This window comes from Cephus cinctus, unplaced genomic scaffold (genome assembly GCF_000341935.2).
Source record: "Cephus cinctus unplaced genomic scaffold, Ccin1 Ccin1_scaffold0330, whole genome shotgun sequence".
NCBI classification, from domain to species: Eukaryota; Metazoa; Arthropoda; class Insecta; order Hymenoptera; family Cephidae; genus Cephus; species Cephus cinctus.
The window spans coordinates 1808007-1834938 of NW_014333027.1; the positions used below are offsets into that span (position 1 = coordinate 1808007).

Here is a 26932-nt window from a genome sequence, read left to right on the forward strand (position 1 = left end):
TTTTTCTTTTTTTTTTTTTTTTTTTTTTTTTTTATAAATAGGAAACAGCGTGTCAATTCTCTTATTCGTATATAGCACACTGACAAAGACTTTCGGGTACCGTTCTCCAGCTGTTATAGACGCTCCTCGAGGTAGAAACTGCATGCTATGCGTTAAGCACGCTACGCGCCTGGAAAGCCACAACGAATTTTGAAGGATAATGAAGGCGGTCATTTTTACATTAAAAATGGATACTCGTCCTCACGATCGTACGTGGTTTACAGTAATTTACTCGTTGGTCGTACAAGTTTTAGCTATGAGATCACGTGACTCGTTAAATGAAATATATATATATATATATATATACACACAGAGTAAAACCTATATAATATCCTAAAGAAAAATCGAATTCAGTCAATGTAAACGTATATACAATTTTTAATACAATAAGTAATCAATGCATAAAATCTCTTTGGTTAGATTCCTATCCGACATTGACCTAACCCAATCTAACGGCGAGGGCAAATGAAATCGCAGTGTAGTTTCGTAATCCAGAAGCGACAATGAACTTGAACGGATATGTTCACGACTAACAGAATGCTGATTGAGGTTCCGGCCGGCAATGTTCCGAAACTCAGAGAGTAATGACACTACACTCTCTTCTTGTATCTCTCTGTGTCTTCTCTCTCTCCCCCTGCCTCTCTCCCTCCGCCGCGTTCACTCCTGCTGAACCTATAACATCTTTTCTCTTCGTCAGACCTCTCTGTCGTACTTTCGTCCTGCTCGCCCGCTCACTCTTGCCGAGTGCGCCGAGTTCGGGACAAGGTTAGTGTGCCGGTCGACACACTCGGTTTATCAACTCACGCTGCTGGCTGCGAGCATACCGCATCTCATCGAGTAGTTTGAGTAGCTATACGTTTGGCATTTATGCATAAAATATTTTTTCTGAAAAAAATGTCGATTCAATAAAAAATTTCTGTCGTATTACTCGTATTTCCAAACAAAATTATAGTTACCAATATACAGTTCATAATCGGTCAGGATGTAATAAAGTGACAGACTGGAACATTGAATATTTTTTTTTAAGTAAAAAATTCACTAATAAAATTTCTACTCTTACCATTAATGAAGTTTTTTATTTCATATCGTTGACAATCATTAGAGTGCAGCGATTAATTCAGGGTGAGGTAATGAAAATTACAACAATGACTCAGCGTCTATCTGGGCGCGGTCAATTTCAAATGCGAGTAACCCAGCGACCCAGCCTCTGTTATATCGTATATTATGACAGTCCCGTGAAAGTAACAGTAGTCGTAGGCGGGTATCTGCGCACACGTTACTTACACGTTGAAGCGTATGGTGACTGGAGCGAGGCGTCAGACTGTTATCATCGTTTGCCTGTACACAGTCTTTCGTCGAACGCGATTTTCATCGGCGCTACTGTAGCGGATTTTTCGTTGGCGGCGCTGCGGTCGCGCGCATGCGCACTGGCCGAGCTGCGCGCGCACGTTGCGTGAGTCGCGTGCGCGTAGCTTTCGGAATGTTGCTCTCTCGTTTCACGGGCGATTACCTGCCCGCGTTTTGTAACTCACCTACCACTTTTGTTAATTAATGCTAATTGGAGAGAAAGAGAGAGGACTTGCGTTAGCTGCGAACTTGCGATTCCGCCTTTACGTCGCGCCAGACTGCCCGGAGACTTTTTATTATCTCTAACCCTCATACATTACACACGCACAAGTTATGTACATATTAGTAACTTAAATTCTAATCGAAATCAAAACTTTTATGCGATTGCTGAAACACAGAATGTTTAAAGAAAAATATTTCGTGACGTGCATTCCCCGCAAGAGAATCGATTGTCCATTGATTTTTATGTTTTTATTAATAATTAATAATTAATTTTACTCGGCATGACACGTGCAGTACGAGGACTGGTTGCGAGGACCATTAATCATTGGGAATTTATACGTAGCAGAATTCATATACGTCACGAGGGTTTACTCGCAAGGAACTCATCGTGCAATAGGGACTGGCGATATAGGGGTAAATATTCGCATGCAGCGAACGGTAGTTTTACGATTAAACGCTTACGAAGGATTCGGCCATTAGCCTCGCGTAGAAATATTCAAATCGTCCTTAATGGCGCCATAACACGCGAGGCTCTCGAGCGGGACCCTGTAACGTTACGAAATACATTTTTCTTTCTTCACTACACTTTACCTCTGCCATCTCCTCGCATGCATACACGTACTGCATACGTCACCGCGTTATACTCTCCTGGCAATTCCTAGAGACATTCTTGGCAGTGTTACACATAACAGTCGCATTGGACTGACTGACTGACTGACTTATGGTGCACGCGTGTGTTTTCACCAAACGATAATAATAATAATAACGAACCGTGAGACACTTAATGGCCCCGTGACTCGATACAAGCAGTCACGCTTATATTCTGTAAAGCATTAATCTTCACCAATTATACACTCCTCTTGGTCGTTTTATCATATGCCGTTCGAATCTTTGAATTTCACAGGAGAAAATAGAAAGCGATGGAAAAATATAGTATTCGTTAAATCCTCTTGTTTTGGCCCAGAGACCCGGGAAATAAGTATGGCAGGTTCGGGTGAATTGTAACGCGATTCAATTGACTCCTACCTTGCCTGTGTCCAGTCTTGACGTCCAAAACTTTTAGGGCTATCGCATAGAAAAAAGCTTGAGACGTGACGTTAGCCCTAGATCGATGAGTCAGACGTCCGTAAGACCGTCAAGCGTTATGAACGTTTGGTCATTAATGGTGGCACTTATGTTACGTCTCACGTTTCTTCCGTTTACGTTGGCCCTAAGGTAAACGTAGTCATACGACTTTACACGAGTTAACGAAGAAGCGCTCGGTAACGGCGATTGGTCGAAAGTGAGAACATACTTATCCCCACTCCCTTGGCTCTCTCCCTGATCACCTCGTACCTCTATATATCTATTACGTTAATGAATTTTTTTTATTTTTACAATTTCTGGCAGACATTTTGATAGGTCGTAATAAATTACGTAATTTCACAATAAAACATCGTCGTATACCTCTAAAGTTCGTATAACTTAGTAAGCAGCAATTTTAGATGGACAAGATGAATAACAGGTCAGAATTAAAAGGAGAATTCGAGCCCTGATCATTGCAAAGAAACTGGGCACGAAAAGCGGAAATGGAATTAAGGTAGAAACCTTAGTGGATATATTAAGGAAACAGGGGGTAACATGCAAGCACTCACGATCGACAGGTTTCAGCTTTCAGAAAAGGAACCGCGGGACTGTTATTACCTTTTGTGCGGAGTCCCTTAGCGCGAACAGGAAGTAGCGAGTAGGGTACGATATAAAACGGCCTGCGGAGACAGGAAGTCGTGGAAAAGTGCTGTCAATCATTCGCACATCGATGCCAGGAGATCCTTTTTTTTTTCCTTTATTTTTCTATATAACGAAGGACCCACGGTTCGGTCGTGGCTGTTGGGGTGACTCGATGCCGTTGCCTCCTGTTTTAATTTGTCATTCGTTCGTTAATAGCCACGTGTGTATCACGTAACACTCGGAGAGTAAAACTTGTTTAAATTCCCATACGTATATCAGAAAGTATTATTTTGACTCTCGTAAAGAGGCGACAGAGACAGAGAAAAGGGACCACGAGGAGAAATTCCTCTCGGTGAATGTAGCTGGACCGAACGGGAGGCTGCGAGAGAAAAAAGAAGAGGAAGATCTCTCCCCTCGTGAACGGGATGGTGATGGTGCAGTAAAGAGCCGATGTTCTAAGTATAGGAAGTAGCCATGGCGGCGTGTTGCAAGTAATCCCTGGCTGGAACTTCGAAACCGAATACCAACTAGTTCCAAGACGCTAACTATTTAGGAATCTAACCCAACAAGCTCTGCGCTCTGTACTCAATAACTAAGCTGGTAAACGTGATCGCGACTGCGAGACCGATTAATAATAATTTTTTGTTGTTGATTCAAAAAAAAATTCAGAATTCACACGAAATTCTCTCGTTAGATGATTTTGATGATTGCGCCTTCTTTTTTTTTTTTTTTTTGTAATTTTTTTCCCTACTCAGGGCGGCGGAGGGGACCATCGATAATCGATGGGGAAATTACGGGCTTCCAATTAATCGTACAAATTGAACCGGGTGCCGGTATACGCCTATATAACACGCGGGCGATATACAACGCTCTAATAATGGCGAACTGGTATAGTCGAGGCAAGTTTCGATAGGAACGCGTTTTCATTTGTGCGATGGGGGAGCACCGTATAAATGTACTATAATTGCGGGTTTTCATAATCGTAAAATATCTCGGACACGCATCGATGCACCGTGTGGATGGTCCCTTACGCTAGAAAATGTCATACCAGTGTGTGCTTTAAATGAAATCTTACGTCAATAATTCTAGGGAATTTTTTTTTTCCACGCACTTGTTCAAATTTATCAGACATATTCGTAATATTCGAGGGTTACGTCGTTATCGATATTCGCATAGAGAGTACACACGAGTATCGAGAATAACCGTGCTACTGTAAATAGCTTAGTAACCCAAGCCCGCGGCAATGATAATGTGTAATGCAGAGGCTGCCTTACGTACGGAGCCTAAATACCGCGTAATTGCAAGATCATAATCGTAAAGAGACGAGTTACGCGTACGCGTAACACGCCCCTTATTACGCGGTCCCGTCTTTGACGTTACAGAGGATTCCTCGGGTCCACGATCAGCTCGTTACGATTCTGCTTTTTAAACAAACAACTTTATTTTTTCTTTCTACCGTATTACTCGACCCCTTCGAGTTCCTCTGTCGAGTCTGCTACGCGCGTGCGCATGCGCAGTGTTCATAAGTACAAAAGTACGAAATACGATTGGATTTTGGAAGTGGAATTTTTTAAAATTTAATCTCGAGTAGGGGCATATTTTTATGAATAATAAAATTATACTTTTCAAATTTGACCCAATTAACTTTTGCGTTGATTGCGGCGGTTTTAAGGAATCTTTTTAAGAGGGTTGTTCGTCACACCCTTTCTCTTAGGGTGGTGTGTAGTATGTATATTTATATGCTCTGTTCGCGTGACCTGTAGCTAGTATGGCGGAGTATAGGTCAGTTACGCGGTCAGCTCGTGTTCTCGTCAACCCCCCCGAGCAACAACCCTTCCCTAGGATGCCGGCCAAATCATAATCTGCCCTCGATCTGACGCGACACAACCCTCCCTTGCATGAACGCGTGGGCGCGCGGACTAGAGGGAGTTGAGTTCACTCAGTCACCCTATATCCTTGCCACCCTTTAACCCACCACCTCCCTTCGCGTCACTCTCCACCTCCTTTCACTCCCAGTAGCTTCCCTGAACGCACTCTGTAATTTTCATTTGGGGAGTAGTGAACCCGGGTAGTAACTGTCGGCAAGAGCCTTTTTTGCCCCTACGAGAGAAGCAATCTTTTAAACTAGGCTTTCAAAAGTTTCCGAGGGTGTCGCCACCTGCATACTCTCTTCTCAAGCACCACTTGAATTTACGAAAAAATTAGCCGAATTATCCAAAACCTTTCGACGTAATGAATTTCGTTAAATTACATACAAATTTTGATAATAAAATGGGTCCAATTAAAATAAATAATTAATTCGACCTCGATTGTAGTCAAAAAGAAAGATGGCCGACGTTTAAGTCCAATGATGTCACCGGAATAGACTATTAAGGAGGTTCATTTTAGAGTCAAGAAATGTGTGTGTGTGAGAGAGAGAGAGAGAGAGAGAGAGAGAGAGAGAGAGAGACGGGGTGGAGGGGGGAAGAAGTTAGTAAATGAAAAATAATTAAGAACAGTCAAGAGGTAAAAAAACCGTCTAAGCCTGAGTTCCGACGGCGATCGTCCCGACGCTCTTATGGTGGCCCTGCGTCGTTGTCTACCACGCTCACGCTGTGAATATAACTTTAGGTATTTAGGTGAGCATGCATTTCCGCTCCGAAGAATCGTTCACGAGTGCGAGAGGGATGGACAATACGGACCGACTGACTCTCTGCTTACTCGCTCACTGCGTTTCACTGCGAGTCGGACGAGGAGGAAGGAGCGAAAGAGAGAGAGAGAGAGAGAGAGAGAGAGAGAGAGAGAGAGAGAGAGAGAGAGAGAGAGAGAGAGTGGCATTGCGTGTCTAATAGAGAAAGGGAGTAAGTCATTGTACAGTGGGAGCACGAGAGAGACATAATGACTGGCTATATTCCCTTATAGCTATACGGAATAATAGAGGCGTGCATGGGCCGAGCTTCGGTCCACTGCCACCACGCGGCGCTACCTACAAGGTTCTGAACCAGACGCTTCTTCTTTCGAAACGATTGGATCCACGACGATTCCATGGCCAGATAACGAATCCTTCGATGTATCGACCAATAATTTTTTATTCATTAAACAACATTACTAGGTGTATTTTATATTATTTTTCCACGTATCTATCAGATCTATGACGATCGTGTGAATAACCACGTTTCGTAGAGTTGTAACGTGGCGTGACGTCTCGAAATTGCTCTTACAAATCCTATGTGACACAGTGTCTTGCAAGATCGTAGATGGTTTTTTTATTTCGCTTTTATCGTGCAGAGTGGGTATGAATATATATTTTCTTTGCTGTGGAAAATTCGTTACTGGTATCGGGTACTCGTATCTGAGTATTCGTTTACGTCAGGGTGAATTTTGCATGCAGGATGAGGTCATCGACTTCTTCATGATAAAATCGTATAAAGTTTCGTGGCACAATGGCTCTCATTCAATACGCAGCCGTTAACGGCGCTGCGCAACGATAGCTCGTTGCGTAAACATGACGGAATCGAAGATAGGGAAAGGTCAGTGTCTTCGCGATGGTTCGTTTACGACTCTTGTCGTTCGAGAGTTACGGGACTTTAGGTTTATCCTAGCTTGGAAAAGGATACTCGGGGAAAGGATACTGGATTTTATCTATATAACGCATGGCCGTGGTTGGCTGTAAAAGTAAAAGGATATGCAGGACAGCGGTAGGGGAGAATGATGAGAAATGAAAATGATGATACTTGATAGTTTCACATCGAACGTTTTGCCATAGGCCGATACGACGCCATCTTTGATGGTGAGAATTTTCAAATTTTTTTCTTTTATTCAGGCCTGTTCCCTACTTTACTTTGGGTCCTCCGATACCTCTTGGTTCTTTGAGGTTGTTTTTCCTCTTATTTTCATTTATTTTCCAAACTACCAACCAACGCGGTAGTACCAACTCCGAGAATCCCAAAGCGGCTAGCAATTGGCAATGTCTGGCCTGTAATTAGGTTTCAGCTGGTGGTAATATCGTTACTTGGTAAGCATGCAATTTCCACCAGTCTGATCCAGTCGGATGGTCCCGGGCTAGTTTTATTAGCGTCGCATCAAGGGACCCTCGACGCCTCTGCTTACGACATAGAATATTTTTAAAAATATTAGCACAGTTTGAACGATATGTAACATAAATTTATTTTTGGTTACAGTGGAGTAGCCGTATCCTGCGGCGAGTGCAGCAGCAGCGGTACCAGCGACATAACGGAGCCTGGATCACCCTGTAGCACCAGCAGCGACGAGGGTGTCGCCATACGAGGAACGGCACCGAGTCCACTTCCGTCCCTGCCCAAGCTGGCGCCACCTACGCCCCAAGTTCACAGTGGCCCCAGGCCCCAATGGCCCTGGACACCGCCACTGGCCGTTACTGCCTGCTCCACCTACAAGAGGCTTAAGAGCGAACCCGAGGCGGGTACCCTGCCAAGAGCTGGAGCCGCTGACCCTACCTCCAGGAGTAAATCCTCTGGTGTCAAGGGTCACCACGAGACCCAGGGCAAGATCACCGAGTATTTCAAGACTCAGATCAAACCTCAGCAGCCCAAGGTAAAAGTTCATCCTGGCTTGTCAGATTTCTACATTTTCGTAGCTCAGGTCAAGGACAGGAATAATTGTTTTTTTTTTTTCATTTTAGAACAAAAAAACCAGTGACATGTCAGTACTGGTAGCTAAGAGTTCACCGGAGTTCCGACGGCCTCCTACTGTTCAGAGGAACAAGGGTGGACTTGCCAAGTACCTAGGTGCTGTATCACCCAACAGTCGATCAAACGATTGGGAGGTACGGACCCTGACAATGTCACCACCACCTTCGAAGAAGCCACCGGTGATAGTGCCCAGGGCAAATATTAATATGGAGAAGCTGCCTAAACCCGTGCCCAGTCTGCCGATCTCAAACGACGTCCTCTCGACACTTCCTACTGTCAAGATATCCTCTCTCAGACTGCCATCGGATGCGAGTCCCAGTGAAAAGGGTAGCTCACCCCCGGCGACTCCTACGGCCTCGTTAACCGGCGAGCCAATGACTCTTGACTTCAAGGACAGCGTCCACATTAAACCTATTGTCAATGAGAACAATAATTTCACGACAACGTTACTCTCCACGAGGAGCACGAACGACTTTCTATCTAGGTTGATCGCACCTGTCCCGCAGGAGACTAAAAACAAGGACTCCCAGGATGATAAGACTGGTGAACCCAAGGCGCTACTGTCGCCCATCCTTTCCGCACCTACGACAATCCGGTTTCCGGCTCAGGTACGTCAAAAAGATAGGTCACAGGGTACAGACAGCGGCATCTGTCGCTGGGATAAGTGCGAGGCCAGCTTTGACTCGAGTAGTTGTCTACTGGAACACTTGCAGGTAGGTCAACTTTTACCAAAAAATTCTCTCTCGCGCAGGGTCTTCGTATATTGCTACAAGGTGCTGCTTTTTCTTTTTCTCTTGCAGTCGGCTCATATCAATACGCAGACTGGAGGCGATAACTTCGTATGCCATTGGCAAGGCTGCAAGGTTCACGGAAGGACATCCTGCTCCCGTAGATGGCTCGAAAGACACGTCCTGTCTCATGGCGGAAATAAACCCTTCAGATGCATCGTCGACGGCTGCGGCAGTAGATTTAGTTCACAGGTATACTGCGTCTCCATAATTGTTCCGTTTCCGACGTCTTGGACCACTTCGCGACTCGTACTGTCATCCTTGAGGATGCTCTGATATCGATGACGTCCACTCTCTTGATTTTGACGAATCTTCGAAGGACTTCCTTGTCTTGTCATCCATTTACGAATATACTGGTCCTCACGACTTTACAAGGATGTTTAGCAGAGGATGAGAACCGCTTGAGATATATCGAGATAATACTTGGATAGAAACACGTCTCCAGGATGCTGTGTACCTAGGTTCACTCTTCGAATTTTCAGTTTTACATGACTGAACCATGTAACGCATAAGAACTTCGATGACGTCTTCGTATCTGCAGAAAGACCTTCTGTGAAATCATTGTTCGCCGTTAAAGATCTACTCGAGTTTAAGTTATCGTTTCTCCCATTCTATTCTCAGAGAAATATCAAAGTCCTAAATGTATCCTTAATTCCTATCCTATAACGAGTGCTGTAGCATTCCACTATGCACTGTGCGTCCTTTTTCCTTTCTTGTAATCATTGTTGTAATCGTCGATCATCTCTAATCATCTTGATCATCTGATCATCTTCAACCAGATAATATACTAGACTAATCACTTTCTCTTCACCTCCACGTGCTACCCACTCCTGTCGGCTGACCTCGTTGGACAATTTTAGTGTTGTATCTTTTCTACCAGTTTCTGCGAAGCTGGGTAATGTATTTTAATTTGAATCATCAGGAAGGAGAATCAATCGTCGTTCACGGATATCGGTTGAGATTTAAAGAGATTGTTTTTATAGACATCGTCTCACATGTTTGTTTAGGGCTTGATAGTTTCTCACTACTGTTGATGATCAAGGATCCGTAATGGAGTCGTAGTTTTCAGTTTAAGGGAGGATGAAAAAAAAATGTCTTTTGTCTGAACCGTACGCCGAAACCATTTCACGTGTTGTTCAACTTTAAGTTTGCATCAATGTTGAGACTTCAAAGTTGTGATCGTTTAAAATGTCAACGTCGCAACAATTGTGAGACTTCAGGCTTCTCCGTCGATCAAAGTAAACTAAATGTTGATACACGATTATCACGCATATCGTCATCATCATCTCACGAGATGATATATGGGTATTTTCCAAAGACAGCTGCAATCGAGCCACCCCCGCCCACCCTTTCGAATGCGTGGAATCAGGTCGATGTGAATGTGTCAAATCCTTGTGGTGGTCTATAGTTTCTGTGATGTTGTACAACTTTTGTGATCTTGTACAGCTATTGTGGTCTTGCGCAGTTTAGTAGTATCGTACAATTCTTGTTGTTCTATGCGAATGCTGAGGTCTTATACAACTTTTGTAATCTTGAACGGTTTTTGTGGTCGTGTAAAATCCTGGCTGTTGACTAATTTCGTTTAAGGTCCAATAAAATCCTGGTGATGGAACCTAGTCGTCATGTGGTAGACTGTGATTCACCCTGGTGGCTCTCGACATTCGCGCTCTCATCGCTTGACGAATCATAATTTTCAGCGAATGTCGTTTGAGCCGGATGCGGTTAATTTTTAACCCATAATACCCAAGCAAAGCTCTCTTTGGAAAGTGCCTGAGTTCTCAATATTTAAATATCTTCTTGTGATCGGATTTCCAGACCGCCTTGGAGAGGCACGTCAATGGCCACTTCAATCAGCCCGAGACGAGTAGCAGTAGCAGCAAAAGAAGCTGTGAAAACGGTGGGAAACTCGTAAGGAGAAATGGCAAGAGGCTCAGATATAGAAGGCAACCTTGGTCTGGTTAGTGTTACGTCACTTTGGGATATCCGAATAAATGATGCCCTTTTCAAATTAATAACAAGAATTAGAAAATCTTAATAAGGAATATTCCCTCTCTTCATTATAGCAAGACTGTTCGATTACTTCGATACGGGAGTAATGGAGGGTCTGCAGCATAGGTTACTCGAGTTAGCCAAAACAAGGACCCAAGGAAGACTCGCCGAGACTCCAGGAAACTCGATGGCCCTAACTAGTCAAGTGAGTAACAGCGACATTCCTTAACCTGCGTGGAATCGAATTTTCGCGATTAAAAATAATTCTTATCAATGAATAATGAACTCATTTGTATCCCCTAGGTTTTAGCACGAAGAGTAGAACTGGACGGAAAGACAAAAGTGCTGTTACGATGGTACCCTCAAGACATGTATGTACAATTAATTTTAAGTAATTATAATTAATCCAAGAAAACACTGTGAAACGTGAAATCAACGAATAAATAATAATTTCAGTGCCCCGGACGAGTGGGTCCTGGAGTCAGAAGTACAAAGCACAAAGCATGTAGGAATTCGTGAAGTGGCTTCTTCCTTGCCAGACGAAGTGAGTCTCGCTCTCTACCCGGCTCTCAATGACGGCCATCCTTCACAGACGAGGACGAAGCAGCGCCGGAAACCGGTGAAGAACTCGTGATATCGGACATCCGGTACGTTCGCGAGTACATGAGAGAAACTATCCCACGACACGTCTGTTACGCGACGAGAGTCCACGTTAATACGGGTAACGGACACAACTAATAAAGGATCGGACGGAAGACCAGAAAGATGACCAAAATCGGCACAAGGATCGTCGAACTATTCACCAGGTGATAAGAGACGATCTTATCTGTACAGAACGGAAAGAAGCACCGTGCTGTTAGCAGTACGATAAACAGTATATAGCAGGAGAGTACGAGCAAGAGAAGAAGAAAGGAAAAAGCATTGAGAACAAATAAGTAAAAGAAGCGAAGAGTACACAAAGAACTGAGGATGACGTGGGAAACGTACCTAGAGTAATAAGGTCAAGGCGAAGGGTAATAATGGAGGAAGTTCCGAGAGGATTGTAAAACTGTCACGAACCTTATATAATACCCTTAATTTATTTAGCCTAATCTATTATCTGTCGGTCGAAGGATTGTAGGTGAATGAAGGATCGTTTATTCTCGCCATACTAAGCAGGCCGGAAGTAGACTGGTTATATGTCTAAAGGCGTTACCGGAAGGGCTGTAGATTCGAGCTAAATAAAAGTGCCTCACCGTGGATGTTTCACTAACAGATAAAAATGATGAAGATGCCAATATGGTCGGAACGAGTTAGAGAAGGCTCATGAAACGGGAAGGTCTGGGCGCGCAAGAGAGAGAGAGAGAGAGAGAGAGAAAGAAAACAAGATATTCAATGAAAAAAATCTATAAGATAACTGATTATTGATTAATTAACTGTTAAATGTTAGTTAATGATTATAAGGAGATAATCACTCTGGTGGCCTTAGGAATCAATTAATATCTAATGTCGAATCCACTTGGCACTTCCGGTGGCGCCAAGGGCGCTACGCAATCCTGGCCTTAACACAAAGAAAAATTCGACGAGAATTTCTTCGATCTTTGACCTCGTTCCTTGACCTTCGCTCGGTGTAAGAAACACAGCGCGCGCGTACGCGTGCGCTTCCCGCCGAACGAGTATCACCAATATAATATATAAATATATAAATACATATATATATATATATATATATATATATATATATATATAGGAAGTATGGTGTGAATACAGTAATAACGTGCGTCATGCGGAAATTGTGAGTAGAACGAAACGTGGATCGTTTGTATTTGTCCGCCGACATATTTGCCTTCGTAAAGGGGGTTGACAGTCTCAGAATTGAAAATCGTAATTTTCTAATGCAGAATGTTGAAAGCAATTAGTATCATAAAAGATAACAACGCCATACTGATAATCGCGGACAGACTGGAATTCGATCAACGACTTACTGACGACGCACTCTTTCCTTTTCTAGCAATTTTTTGAAGCGTGCGCTTCGTTCAAAGCAATGTACAAAAAATGATAGTGGAGGACTTGCTCCAATTGGCCGGGATGCGTTCTATTTTCGTGAAACTTCTCTGAATTGTTTTGAGACTCATTTTAATAGATGCAGAGAAGCTTTGCTAATTTTTTTTTTTTTCATTTTAATCTCGACGAACGACTTTCGGCCAATCGCGTTACAGATTTAGAGACAGTTTTGAGACACTTTATACAGCAGATCTTTTCGTCACTTAAACTTGCGCGCAGCACGGCTATCATTTAAATCCTATGTTCTTTCACCCTTTCTTTTTTACGTTGTTTTTCATAGTTCACATTTATACTAGCACCTTTTTGTTTTAATTGGATTTTTGTTTACTCTGTTTATCAGTATGTTCATTGCGAGTATACTCGATTTTCTTATCGAATAGATAATTTATAAACTGACAAATGAGCGGACAATGACAAGATCAGAAAAAGAGGCAAATACTATATGCTGGCCGTGCTGCGCAGTTGTATATATAAATAGATATCTACCCTTGCTACGAGCTGTTGCCCCCAGAAAAGGGGTAAAATATAAAGGCTGTGTTACACTATCCACCGCGCTCAGGGGTTCAAAAAGAACGAATAGTAGGCAAGAAGGCGAATGAACGGAGTGCGCACATGCGTCTGAGATTGTCAGGTATAGAATCGATAAACACCATGAGAATCGTAAAGAGCAAAATATGCAATGGGAATGCCGGTTTTTTTGTCGTGTTTGCCGAAACCGCAAAAAAATCCTTGACTAGTCGATCGCTCTGTTAATAAAATTGGATTGCAGGACATGGAAGATAAAGAGTAAATCGAGAAAAATGGAATATGTACGTTGTAAATGTTGAAGGGGGGAAAAAGAAAAAAGAAAAAACAAAAAAAGAAAGCGCATCGACGTTTTCGAATGGCCGTAAGGGAAGAAAAGCGTGTCGACGACCCCAACGACGCGCCTATAAATATAGTAAATAAGGTCGAATAAGGGATAAAAAGATACATACACAGCCAGACGAAAAACACGTGCCCGTGCACATACACACTAAAAAAAAAAAAAGAAAAAACATATGTACACGTGCGAAGACATAGATACACACACCAGCTAAGAAACACTGCCAATATGTGTAATTAAGAGTTTTTAGGTTAATTAATGAATTATTATTAATTACAATTTATTCTGTAACCACTAGATCTCTAGATTCGCCAATGCCTATTACCCGCGTCATCGCGCACCATTGTACATTAATCCTTTTTATATTATTTTTAATGTCCGCCGGATTCTTTTTTTCTTTTCTTTCTTACTCGTCATTGTCACCACCCCTAACTTCACGACACACATGGAAAATTCGTTCCATCGCACCGTTTCCACGGTCACTGGTCTCGTAGGACCTATCCGCTAGTATCTCCATCCCCTTTACTAGATCTGTGCCAGCGTGGCCTTCTTCCTGTTCATCTCATTAATCAGGTGCGCATTGTCCCGGGTAAGATGGCACGCCTGTAAATAGTTAGACGAATTATTTGAAAGTAGAGCCCCGAACGTTCACGAGTGGCCGCGCGTGCGCGAGGTCACGAGGGCCTACGCGTAGTGTTAAACGATACACAAAAAAGCCCTGTGTAATTATTATTATTAGCGAGACGGAGATGACGACGATGGACGAAGCACCCACCCTGTATTGCGTAAGGGTGCATGCGAGTAACGAGCTGCGAAAGGGGAAGCTTGACCTTCCTTTTTTTTTCCCACTCGAGGGATGCGATAAGGGATGACAATTGTTGTCGAGCGCCGAGGGGGGAGATAGGACATAGAAGGGGCGAGCAAGAGAGGGAAAGAAAAGAAAGAGGAAAGAAAAGAAAGAGAAAAAAAACATGCGGAGGGAACGTAGTAACGGAGGAATAACAATATCGGGGAACGGAATGAGATCTGGAAGAAAAGAGAAAAGGAAAACACTCGTCACTGCCAAACGTCACTGCCAGCTATTGCGTATTTAGGATTTCGTCGATTTATACATATATATATATTTTTCCTTATTTTTTTCTTCGTACTTTAATTTAGCAAATTTCTTGCGGCGTCCAACGAGAGATTTGATTTTTATTTCTCACCTTATTTTTCATTCTCTCTAAACGTTTCCTTCGCCGCGTCACCAAGCATTCAACGATTATGAACTGAGACAATGAAGTCGATCGTGGTCCAATTTTTGCGCGTGTCTCTTGTAACTTTGAATTTTTCTTCTCTACGACTTTTCCATTTTCTTCTGTCGCTCGCCGATAGCCAATCGCTCTTTATCTTTGCTCCTCCGTCGGCTGCGCGTCTCTACGTCGTCATCTCCATCGCTGCGCCGTTTAACGTCAACGTCCGTCACGACTCGTTTACGCGACTCTTTCTTTTTTTTTTATTCCCACGAGAACTGCCAATCACTGAACGGCCACTGCCACGAAACGTAGATAAGTAAGAGACAACGCGATTAATTTCATTGTCATCACGCGCGACTGGCAATTCGGCCTCAATTAAGAATATCGTTAGCCATTGGTTTAAGGATTATTATTTTCTTCACTCTTTCCCTTCTGTCATTCACACTCAGGTTCCTCAAACGTCACGCGTTAACACGCTAAATTATCCTTCACCGATTGTTCAATGTATTAGACAGCTTTGCATATCCGTACGAACGATTCGTTTTCGCTTGGTAGGCAAACAAAGACGTAATCAAAGATTTAAAAGAAAAATCGAATTTCATTTATTCACATTGAAACGCATATGCAAGTACCGTCAGTGCCATAAGCATCCTTCCTCTCGCACAGTTTGGCTTTTCGTGGCGCTTACGAATTACGAGGGTTTATATCTGTCTCTTTTGTATATCCTGTACACGCCTTATTGTAATTTCCTGCGAATTGTCGAACCGAAGTAATGTTTTCTTTTAATTTTTCAACCAATACGTTCGTTCCCGTCTACTGACGTATCACTGTGTTATATCGGTTGCGTAGAAATCAGGCCTCTGCGAGCCACCGTGGGACCAATAGATTACGTTTACTTACTAACCAATCACAGGGCGTCACTACGCGAATCCGATTATCTTTGATCTGCGACACAATCTTGCACGATTATTAGTAACAACCTTTGTTGTTGTTCGGAATGGCTGTGCCAGTACAAAATTTCGTACACGGACCCCCTCGTCAATTCGTTTGCGCTTGATCTCGAGGAATGAGCGACAGCAGCGACAACAGTGCAGACAGTAACGAGTATCAGTATCGCTAAGAATTAATGTTAATTGTACGTGGATAATATATTGTTGTGAGACGACAAAAATTTATTTATAAACGAGCGAACCCCGTGCGAGAGACTGATTATTATTTTTTGTTAGAAGTTAAATATTTTTTTTTTTCCTTTAAATTTGCCTTTTTAAATTTTCCCACGGGTGCGTTGCCTTCGTTAGTTCTCTTAATCAGCTTTTATTTCTTTACGTTACGTTCGTTAACGTTGTCGATGCTGTTGCCATTGCCATCCTTTCGCCTCTCATTTAATATCTAATTCTTTATAATCGTAAATTCATTTTTTTCCCAACAGGACACACAGTACACACACACGTAACACGATGGAACACACGTGCGGTGCGGTCCGGTCAAAAAAAAAGAATTCCCACCACGATCCTAGATTTTAAGAATACTTTTCCAACGTATTGATAATTCGATCATCCTTCATTGTAATTCCTCTTTGTATTCGCTAATTCATTCATTTCCTTTTCTTACGAAGACTGCGAGTGGACCAATACCCGCGAAGAGTGTCACGTCCCTTTACCGATTAATTCTTTTCGTTGATAATTGCGAGCGTCGCTGCTCTTTCCTGTTGTAATATGAAAAGCAGAGAAGTGAAAAGAGAAATAAGAGAGATATACTGCTCTTACCAACGAGTCCCTTGCGAGATTGCGCAATGCCGGATAACTATTTTTTAATTTTGTGATCCCTTGTAAATTTACAATTAAATATTGAGATTCGTCGATAGGATATGTTGCGTTGGATTTTTCGAGAAGCCTGCGAGCACGTGTTCTTTTATTAATTTCGATTTAGAGTATAAGATGGAAATTGAGGAAGGAGAAGGAAAAATAGAGAGAATAAGATATGACACTTATGCAACAATTTAATTCTTGTTTTCACTTTTTTTTTTTTCTTCTATTGTCCTTCTCTCCGATTCTTTTGACTTTCTTTTCCTGTTCCTCTTCAATGCATTAAACGATTCGTTAATCCTTCCTATAGAGTTACGGTGTGCGCCTACGCTTGCGTGCGTACGCGTAAGCGGTCCAATTCTTCGTGAACATTCGTAAGACGGTATAAAAGTTCTTTGTCATGTGTAAAGTAGCCGTACAGAAGAGAAGAGCACGTAATGGAAAGAAGAAATAAAGAAATTTATATGAATGGTACAAATTACGTTAGTAATTTTGCGTTAGTAATTATTTCAAACGTCCTGGATTGGCCAAAACATCATTAACGAATCGAGGGATAATTAATAAATTGAAGGCGCACGCGATACGAAAGAAAAACAAAATTTTTGTCGCAACCTCAAAATAAAAAAATTTTCCTTCCCCTGTCTCAACCCAATTTAGTCCCTCGACTCACCAATTTTAGTTATTTTTTTCTTCCTTCTTTATCCACGATTGACTGTACCAGTGTTTCACGTGTTAATAATTACAACAAAAAACACTCAACACAAGCACACGGTCACCTCGCATGTCCCAGCACCTGATACAACATTTATAGAAACAACGGAACATTTAATTTATCAATGCCTAGAACGGTAGGGAGATTAGAGAGAAAGAGAACAGAATATTACAAGTGATAACGATACTGATAATAATAATGTTATTAAAGTGCACGAACGAAGAAAATATTTGAAAAAACGCCATAACGAGACCACATTTTAAACGAGACGTTGGATTTTGTAGGGGAATTTTTCTAGGGAATTTTTTGCACTATAGCGACAGTACCGTATTTAATACCTAGGATGCTAACTACTATTTCTTATATGTAAGACAGTGCTGTGTAACATACTTACGTAAGCTGAAAGCAAAAGAGTAAAAACGATATTTCTTACAGCTAACGGTAAAGCTAGACAAGAAGATTCTAGTGGGATTTTGTATGTGATTCGCTGTGCGGCGGGAATGGTTTGAAAATTACTATGACGTGATGGTTCGTTGGGCTGATTAACGTATTACGAACGGAAACGAATGAAGCTACCGACTGGTTTCTGTCTGTACGAAATTGGCCTACGTGTTGTCACGACTCGAAAAGACGGGCAATGGTTACCAATGAGAATCGTGGAATTTCTTTGAGGGATCTCAGTGAGGTTAACGACGGCGATGCTTGCGTGAAATTCCACGAGAACGAAGGACTGCCAATCGGACGAATGCGAAAAGCGCGGGTAAGCAATCTCGAAAGTGACGCGTTTGAATCTTTGGCCGCGCATGTTTTTTTCATTTCATTGTAAGAAACGGGTCGAGAAGGACGCGCGCGCGCTATTTATTACAAAGGGACGTGTGCGAATCGAGCGAATCGTATGTGAGAAGTAACAAACAAAAGAAAAGTGATGACGAGTGACTGCGTGTATGTTTGCGCATGCGTGCGCGAGATTAACTCAATTTAACGGCACCTACACTAGTAATTTTTTTTTTATTAAATAAGAGCGTCCTGTAAATAGAAATTAAATGAGTGATAATGTGAGAATTAAAGCACTGTGAGAATAAGTTTTACAGAAGCAAAAAGAAAAAAATAGCTGTTTTCGGTGAGAAATGGAGGAATAAAATTTTTTAAAAAAGTCAAATTCCGTGCGATGGCGTCGCGTAATCTTGTATCATATGCGTTGCAAGCGCGACATGAATTATTTTGTCACGTGAGAAGGGGATGCAAAAGAAAGCACGGGAGACAAAAGCATGTGTGCGAAATAGAGAGAAAATTTTTTTAAAAAACAAAAATGTTAAGAAACCAAAACGTTACCATATTTTTGCAGTATATAAATTTCTTGATCGCTCCACGGAGTGCTAATGACAAAGCATCAGGGGATCGATACCTGAGATTCCGGTTGTGTAATGACAAGTGCTAAAAATTTAGAAATTTTATAAAAAAAAAAACGAAAGAAAAGGAAAAAAGAGAAAACAGAACAAATTAAGAAGAAAAGCAAAAAATGCCTCAACCGCTTTTCTTTTGTCCTCCCTATACGTATATGGTTACGTCGATTTAATCGACGATTATCATCAATAAATTAAATCGAGCGAGAGTCATCTATCGGACGAGGAAAAATATTAATTTTGAAAAAATTACAAAAATATTTCGAATGGTACAAAAAAACAGACACCCCTTTCTATTTGCAATGAGTAAGCTTTATAAATGCGGCTTTCTGGTTTTCACGATGCTCTCGTTACGGTACTTGTCGTATTACAACAGCAAAAACGAACGCTTGCACCGAGCAAGCGCAACGCATGGGAATCGTGTGGGTTCGAGAGGAGAGCAAAAGAAAAGTACGAAAAAAATAAAATAAAATAAAAGAGGGCTTAAGAGACGCGTAAATTATGTACAAATATGTGAGGAGGGAAGAGAATTGCGATTCGCGCATGCGCATAAAAAATAAGTAACGTCGTAAGATTATTAGACCCAATGATAAACACGAAGGCGGGTATACCGAGTATAGCGTGAAAGTTGAGACGTAACAGAAGCGAAGGATAAATAACTACGAGGATAAAGGTGGAGAATTAGTTTCAAGAAAAAGGGGATAAGATATTGTGAGATATCGAACTTATTTTTCGAGAGCTCGTTCACGGCTACACACCGCTTGTAAATACGGTATTAAATGCGTATAGGATATTGAAACACGCATAGGTATAACTATTATAAATGGTGTTTGCATTTATTATAAATTCTATGTAAAGAGGGATGATTTAACGTGGACTCGAATGAGAATGACGATAAGGATAAGGATAAGGTTAAGAATGATGATAAGGATAGAGGTACGACCAAGGATACTTATCCGAGGATCATGGAGAGGGATGCATGTAAATTTCGAAGATGAAGACTCTCAGTTTATGGCATTTGCGAGGATAGTGCAAAACCTTTGTGGAATCGAAAGATCGAGGCGTGATTATGAGAGAATAAAAAAAATCGAAAATTGAAAAAAAGCGCACCAAAAATTTTTTTAACTTCAAAAAAATAATTTTTTCGTACTTCACGAGATAGATAAAAATTCAAACAATTTTTTACAAAAATTCTTCAAATCTAACTATCAAATGAGTATCGCCTCGATCCACAATCAATAAGGTCGCCATTCAATGTGGACTACGTAATCATGTATATTCGTTTCTTTAGTTAAAATTACTCTTCACTTTTATTATACCCTATACCGCAAATGCTCTAAATGTCTAGTTAGAGAAACGCTTGTAATGTAAAGAAATGGTAGAGAGGAAAAGAAATATTGTATAGGACGAATATACGATTAGCCATAGGGTGAGAGTGAGTGCGAGAGAGAGAGAGAGAGAAAGCGCGAATTCAAGTATATGAACGCCTGTAAGTATCAGATCCACGCGACGCAATAACGAATAGTTCAAAGTGAATTAATCGAAGGTCGTCGTGATCGAGTCGTTAAATAAAATTGATGATAAAAATTTTTTTTTCGAAAAAAAAAATATATACGTTTACACGCGTTTCATGGATTTTGTTGAAAACTGGAAAGCCCTACATTTAACGAATAGACGTAGATACATATGTGCGTGCATATGTACATATGTGTACACATGTGTACCTCAGGATTGGTATGAGTGGGTGTGTGTGTGTTCGCGCTCATTACGCTGTCTTTAACTATACACGAGTTTCCCGTAAACGTTTTCAGGGTTTTTTAGGTAAATGCGAACAAAAAAAAAGTAATGACGCTCGGTTTAAATTACACGAACACGTAAAAAAAATGGCGACGATCATTTCCAGTATGAAAGGAAGTAAACGTGTAAAAGTCGGAAGTGGCGTTTTTTATATTCTTTGCTGAATTCTGTGATTTAATCGTCGCGCGATAATTTATCGAGATGAAATATATTGAAAAAAAAAAAAAAAAAATGGCGATGATCGTCGTCCCGTTCAAAGAATAACGTAAGGACAAAAGAGACCGGGCGTCGGAGTGTTACGTGGAAATATTTCGCCAATTATTATTATTATTAAAATATTGTATTGGCACGTGCGCGTGTATCGTATACGTACACGCACATGGGCCAACAGAAAAGCCGATTCAAATATAACGATTTTCTTCACACTGCCAAAGTTTAAGTCTCGCGGTAGAAATGATACCGCGTAAAGCAATACTAAGGGTCGATTCACAATAAATACTGTGGCGAAGGGTCTTTCGTTGAAAACGAGGTTTTAAAGCGGTAAACTAAAAAAAGAAAAAAAAAAGTGCGACGAGACGCAACATCGTTTCAACCGCAAGATGCGCGTTGGATGCGAAAAAGAGAAAAAGAATAATAAAAATAATAATTATCGTCTCAGTATACACGAAAAAAAAAAAAAGTATGTATTTCAAAACTAATTCACACGACTGTTTACAATAATTAATATATTACGTTATCACAAAATAAAGGTAAAGCAAATGCGCTGGATCAAGCGAGCATAAGGATCGAGGATTTTGAAAATTTTTTTTCGCATGGAAATTAAGTGCTGGTCTATCCGATGTAATTTGAAAAATTATTCAGAATTGAAAAAATTTTTTTTTTTGGTTTTGATCGTTTTCTGTGGTACCGTGTACTATATCGACTCGTACCAACGATCGGTTCTGATCGGCATTACTCGTCTTGCTGTCCTCGACTGCCGATTTCATCCGATGCTTTTTCTGCCCTTAAAACCTGACTCGCTGAAGTTCACCAAAGTTCGTCGACGACCAGGACGAACGGTACATTATTTGTCTTCACTGCCCAGCATCTTCTGTATTGCAATTTCTGAGAAAGGGAATGAAGCGTCATCTTTGATTATACTTGTACATATAATTCACATGGTATTCACTCGTTATCGTTATCATCGATTTTCGACGTCAATCCACCATTAGTCGATAGATAATCCGACTACCTCAGTTCGTTTGAAAAAGTGGCTAGTTTCAGAAAATTATAAAAATTTTTATTATTTTTCAATTTTTTTCCAAAATTCATCACATCCTCTTTTTTCACACCTGATAAATTTATTTACCCATGTCCCATCAGCACTTGTCTACTTTCATGTATAATTATAGGAACCAAGAGAATCCAGCGATTTTACCGATTTCGAAAAAAATCCGCCAATTTCATTATCTCGGAAAAATCAAAATAAACAAAAGCGATGTATAATCAATAAAAATCGATTTCAATTTACATCCCAGTGCAATTCCCATTCGCTCGCTCATTCTCTGTTACACGCATGAGTTAAATCATTCCCACGTAATTGTAGCTGTACTTATTATTTGAAAGACTAAAAAATAATCACAGTAAAAAGAAACACGATAACGTATAAAGAATCGTCATCATCCGACTACTATATATACATATACATATATAGTACATCTGTAGATTACCCTGTTACAACCATCCTCTGTTTCCGTTTCCGTTATCGGCCACCTTGTCACGTGGAACACGATATCCTCCGGGCCATAGAAACACGATCCTCGATCTCAGGATTCTGACGAGCGACGAGGAACGACATAACCTGTTAAGCAACGTCGCGCAGACATCAAACGATCTGGCGAAACCTGATAGGAGGGAACACATTGCATCCATAGGGTGATAGTTAAAATTGAATCTAACGAAAAGTTAGCAAAATCATTTTCTTCACGGTATACGGTATATGAGATTTTAATATGCTATTCTGGGTGTAGAAAACTTATCATCATTATCATTATCCATCCGTATCAAAATATTACGTTTACTCTTCTATCCAATTTTCAAATCAATCCGTCAGCCGTTCTTCGTTATGTACGATGTATGTACATATGTAGGATATGTATGTAGAAAAATGATTTGCGCAACGCGTTTAAAAGTATCGAGTAATGAAAAACTCGTCCCGGTAATCAGAGTGGTAGACCATGCAGGTATACTCGATGATGGCTCATGATCATTCTTACTGATTGCTGATTTACTTGCTCCACTGGGAAATACAGTTGATCCTTTACAAGAGTCCAGAAGCAGAGAGAGCACTGCCAATCTGGAATACCAATTGGAATTGCCATTTAAGATTGTGGAATTGCACTGGGTTTTTTTTTTATGTGCGAGGACCAAAAATTGTCCCGTGCGATTTACAGTTAAGGATCATCGTCGTATATAAATTCTTCGTGAAATTAAAGTTCGTCGTTTGTAAACGCAGTTTAAGGATGCTATATATATTTGTAGTTTAATTAAATTTTTATTTACCCCTCTTTAAAGCATTTTAAAAGGAGATTCACGAGTGGCTGTCATTTTGTTGAAGTTTCTTTTTAATTTTTTTTTCTTGAAAATTCTTTTTCAAAAATTTTATGCTAATTGGGATTCACTGCTTTCGATACGTGAAATCATCTTGTTAATCGTATTCGAATGACACTGGAGATACAATGGGCTTTTTCCGTCTTCGATAAAGCATTGCCTTACGAGCCTTGGAACCAGTTCCTCGATCGGTAGGGAATCGCATTTAATTAATGGAGCCGACCGGAAATTGCGCATTAAAATAATCCACTGGATTCCAAAGATGCTGGATCTTCGCGATGGATTTAAAAAAATATGATTATTTGCTGACTCGTAACTTTACTTTGTTTTGTTCAAGCAATATAAATGCACAATACGTATTAATGTGCGATCGGCATATTATAATAAGAACCAATTATCTTGGAAAACATTAATAAAGATTTTGAAAAACAGTCTATAGAAACACGGGAATGAAGGAAAGGACAGAGAGAAAGGTGACGAAGGAGAAATTTTTAAAATATCAAAGGAAACAGCATGGAATGTAAAATCGAAAGAATTCCCACTATTTTTAACGCCTATATACATATACGAACGTATGTGACGAGGAGACGAAATCACACGCGCACTTATCATGCGTAATTACGCTGAATTAAAAATTTAATTTTATTAACGACGAAACATACAATCGATTCGTAATAACTTCGTCTAATTTTAATTTTAGGTCGATTATACTAAATATTATTGGAAAACTTCTCAATTCTTATAGAAAAACTGAATTGATTGTATCCTAATTATGAGAACTTAATTTACATTTTTATTTAAACACTTATTAATATATGTGTAATTAAAAAAATATAAACACACACGCAACGCACTGAAAAAGACACAATTGCGTTCATACATGTTATACGCGTTTAAGGCGAACCTACCTCGCATGCGTGGGAGGAAAAGCGAATGAAATTGTACAGCGTGACTAGACTGTTATATTGGATGAAATATAATAAATGGATATAAAAGTATAACAGGACTTTAATTAATTATCTCTCTATCAAGTTTCCTTGTCTAACATATTAACCCTTTCGAGAAATGATAAGTATACATCGATATATAATCACATTTTCGCCGGCATCGCGTTCACATTAGTTTACAGCGATTTCCGCCAGGGGCGCTGTTTTCCTTCGACAGTCAAGCCGAGGCGACCAGTCGCCAGCGCGAGTTCGTACCGTAAAGACGTGTTGGTAGTCGTGTTCGCGAGTTGGAAACTATATTCCATTTTCCAGTTACAGATTAGCTTAAATAAAAAGAGTTTCTCGTGCACAATCGTATCTTATCGTGCGTTTACGCGTGTCGCTATTCAGTGCCGTGTGTAGTGTACCGCCAGTGTTCGGTTATTTTGAAATATTATATTTCGTTTTACATTGCTCCCTGTACGAAAATCGAGTGTCGTAGCGAACAGCCAGGAACTTAAGACGCCAGGATCGATCGTCCTTTAAGCTCGTGACATCAGTACGAAACAAGTGGTGAGTTTTTCCTTACTGATTTATATATTCTTTTTGTCTTTTTTACTTTCGTTGCGTTCGGTACAATATTGTTACCGATCGGTAAAACTATTTTACCTTCAGGTAATGCATCATTGGTCTTTAATGTCTTTATTCCATTTTCCATGGATACTGACAGGTTATACCGTGACGCACGTGACGACACATGCACGTTCCCTCGCACAACAGGTTTTGCGTTGTTACGCAATATGCCTCCTGGGTAATATTTATCGTCGTGGCCGAGAATCATACTGTCACTCTTCCGGTATTTGATTACACCGGTATAAACAATCGTTCGACCTCGCGAAATTGACGATGGACGCCGATTAAAAATTTGTCCCGACTCTCAGAAACGCTACGGTAGTTATTACTCGAGCAACGAAAGACAAATTGTAAGATTATGTCAGAGTTGTATACGTTGTAATATCGATGGCAAGTTGTCGCGCGACTAATATCTGGAAAGTGTAATGAGGAAAAAGGTGGTTGAACGAAAGAAAGAAAATAAGAAATTTATACAGCCTTGAAATAACTGCATAAAATTTCATGAAAAATCATAGCAGAGAATAATAATGACCTACCGAAGTCACTGCAAGAAACAAATATGGCGTATATTCAAAGAGACACGGCCGAACATATTTATATATTTATCTTACAAACAAAATAGTAACAGATGCTTAACCTTGTCGCGTGGTTAGGAAAAAAAAAAAACTAAAGAAAAACAAGTAAACATTAAATTCGAGTCGACGAAAGCGCAACTAATTGTAAGAGGAAATACTTGTATAATTTGACACTCGAATGACGTTCAAAGAAATGTTTAGGTTAAGTTTCCAAAGCCTGACGCAATTATTATATTTGTTTTTAAAAAATTGTTTAACGGCAAACGTAACCGAATGTTTCCGTATTTGTTCGTGAACCACACTAAAAATACTCTGTCGCTTTTCATCGTCCGGATCCTCGTATAATTACCAGCAATCGTAATTCCAGTGCCATATCAGAATGACTAATAGTACATTTCGCCTAGCTCGATGATAACGCACGTGTGATAACGATGCGTAACAAGATAAAGAAATAATAAAATTAATCTTCGATTCTACTTCTCCCTCATTCTCCGTACCTCCTTTTCTCGTTATACCTCTAGTTTATATCATTCAGTGTCGTTCGGTCAATTTAATAATTATTTTAATTAATTCCTAACGGAACACTTACATCGATACGACACTTTAGCCAATGTCCACAGCACACGTTATACACGGTACGTATACAAGTAGTCCCGTACTAATATACATTTATACAGATACGCAAGGCCGGAATTAACGTTACGGCCTCGTGAAGTGTAGTGTAAATGGAAAAGTGCGAAGTGCCACATTGATTCATTCATTCATTCGCTCAGGTCACTCAGTTACTCAGTCACTCACGTACGCACAAACGCCTACAAGAATCAAGATGTACCAGTTGAGTGACTTGCAGTTTGTCCCATTGCTTAACTGTTATATATTTATCACAAAACGTCTACTACCCTTTGCCGGCGAATTGGCTCTCCATTTTCCGCGCCAATAACGCAGCATCCGCATTGCGCAAATATTTTCAGAATTTTGTTCCGTTCTCTAAGTCACCGGAAGGATCTTGAATTTCTTACTCTTCCTCAGAAGATCCGACGCTTCTGTGGAATCAAGTGCTCACCAGTCCTTAGCTTAGTGTCATAGTCGCTGCATAGCGAATCGATAGTTAACAGCGGCTGGAGTCACGGCTATCGATACTATCTAACGGTACGTGCTGTTTGCTGACTCATTATTCAGTTGCTACCCGCCTCTGTAAATACTGTTTGGCGTACATTGTCGAATCAATTGCGATAGTTTGACGTATATGGATGAAAAAATAAGCGACAATTAATTGGAGGTTAAGTGAGGACGACGAAATTTCTTAATCCCGCAACGATTAGTCATTTTGACCGGGAACTTTGAATTATTTCTTATTCTATCAATTCTCTTTATATTTTCTCTTCTAATGCCTCGTCGCGTCCCTTCAATTTCAAAGGCCTGATAGTAACACGGCCGGCTACAAGGTCACACGAGGTACCGGCGATTATCTTGCAGCGGCTTTTTCGGTCTTATGGGTTATCGCCGACTTATTTACTGGCCTCCTTTAACGGGGCCCAGAATCTTAATTTGTTTGTCGCGCGTTGCGCAATAAATTATAGTCGAATTGACGAATTGAGCGATGCGAGG

General features: G+C 40.7%; 2 protein-coding genes across 8 annotated transcripts in view; both read left to right on the forward strand.

The window, feature by feature from the left end:
• The window catches only part of LOC107266877 (zinc finger protein jing homolog), a 77603-nt gene extending 56759 nt beyond the window's left edge, over positions 1-20844 (forward strand). The window contains exons 2-8 of one of the 2 annotated variants that reach the window (XM_015737862.2): positions 7476-7866; positions 7955-8677; positions 8765-8944; positions 10568-10709; positions 10816-10946; positions 11045-11112; positions 11198-20844. In XM_015737862.2, coding sequence (XP_015593348.1) covers positions 7476-7866; positions 7955-8677; positions 8765-8944; positions 10568-10709; positions 10816-10946; positions 11045-11112; positions 11198-11375 — 1813 coding nt within the window. In that variant the 3' untranslated portion in view covers positions 11376-20844. Of the gene's footprint in view, positions 1-7475; positions 7867-7954; positions 8678-8764; positions 9991-10567; positions 10710-10815; positions 10947-11044; positions 11113-11197 lie in introns of those variants that run through there. The other variant, XR_003059451.1, reaches the window with a different exon arrangement.
• Positions 20845-24360: 3516 nt separating this feature from the next.
• Positions 24361-26932, forward strand: part of LOC107266874 (protein shank) — a 98096-nt gene continuing 95524 nt past the window's right edge. For all 6 annotated transcript variants that reach the window (XM_025084128.1, XM_015737853.2, XM_015737856.2 and 3 more), the window contains exon 1: positions 24361-24689. The gene's annotated coding sequence lies outside the window, so the exon portion shown is untranslated. The remainder of the gene's footprint in view (positions 24690-26932) is intronic.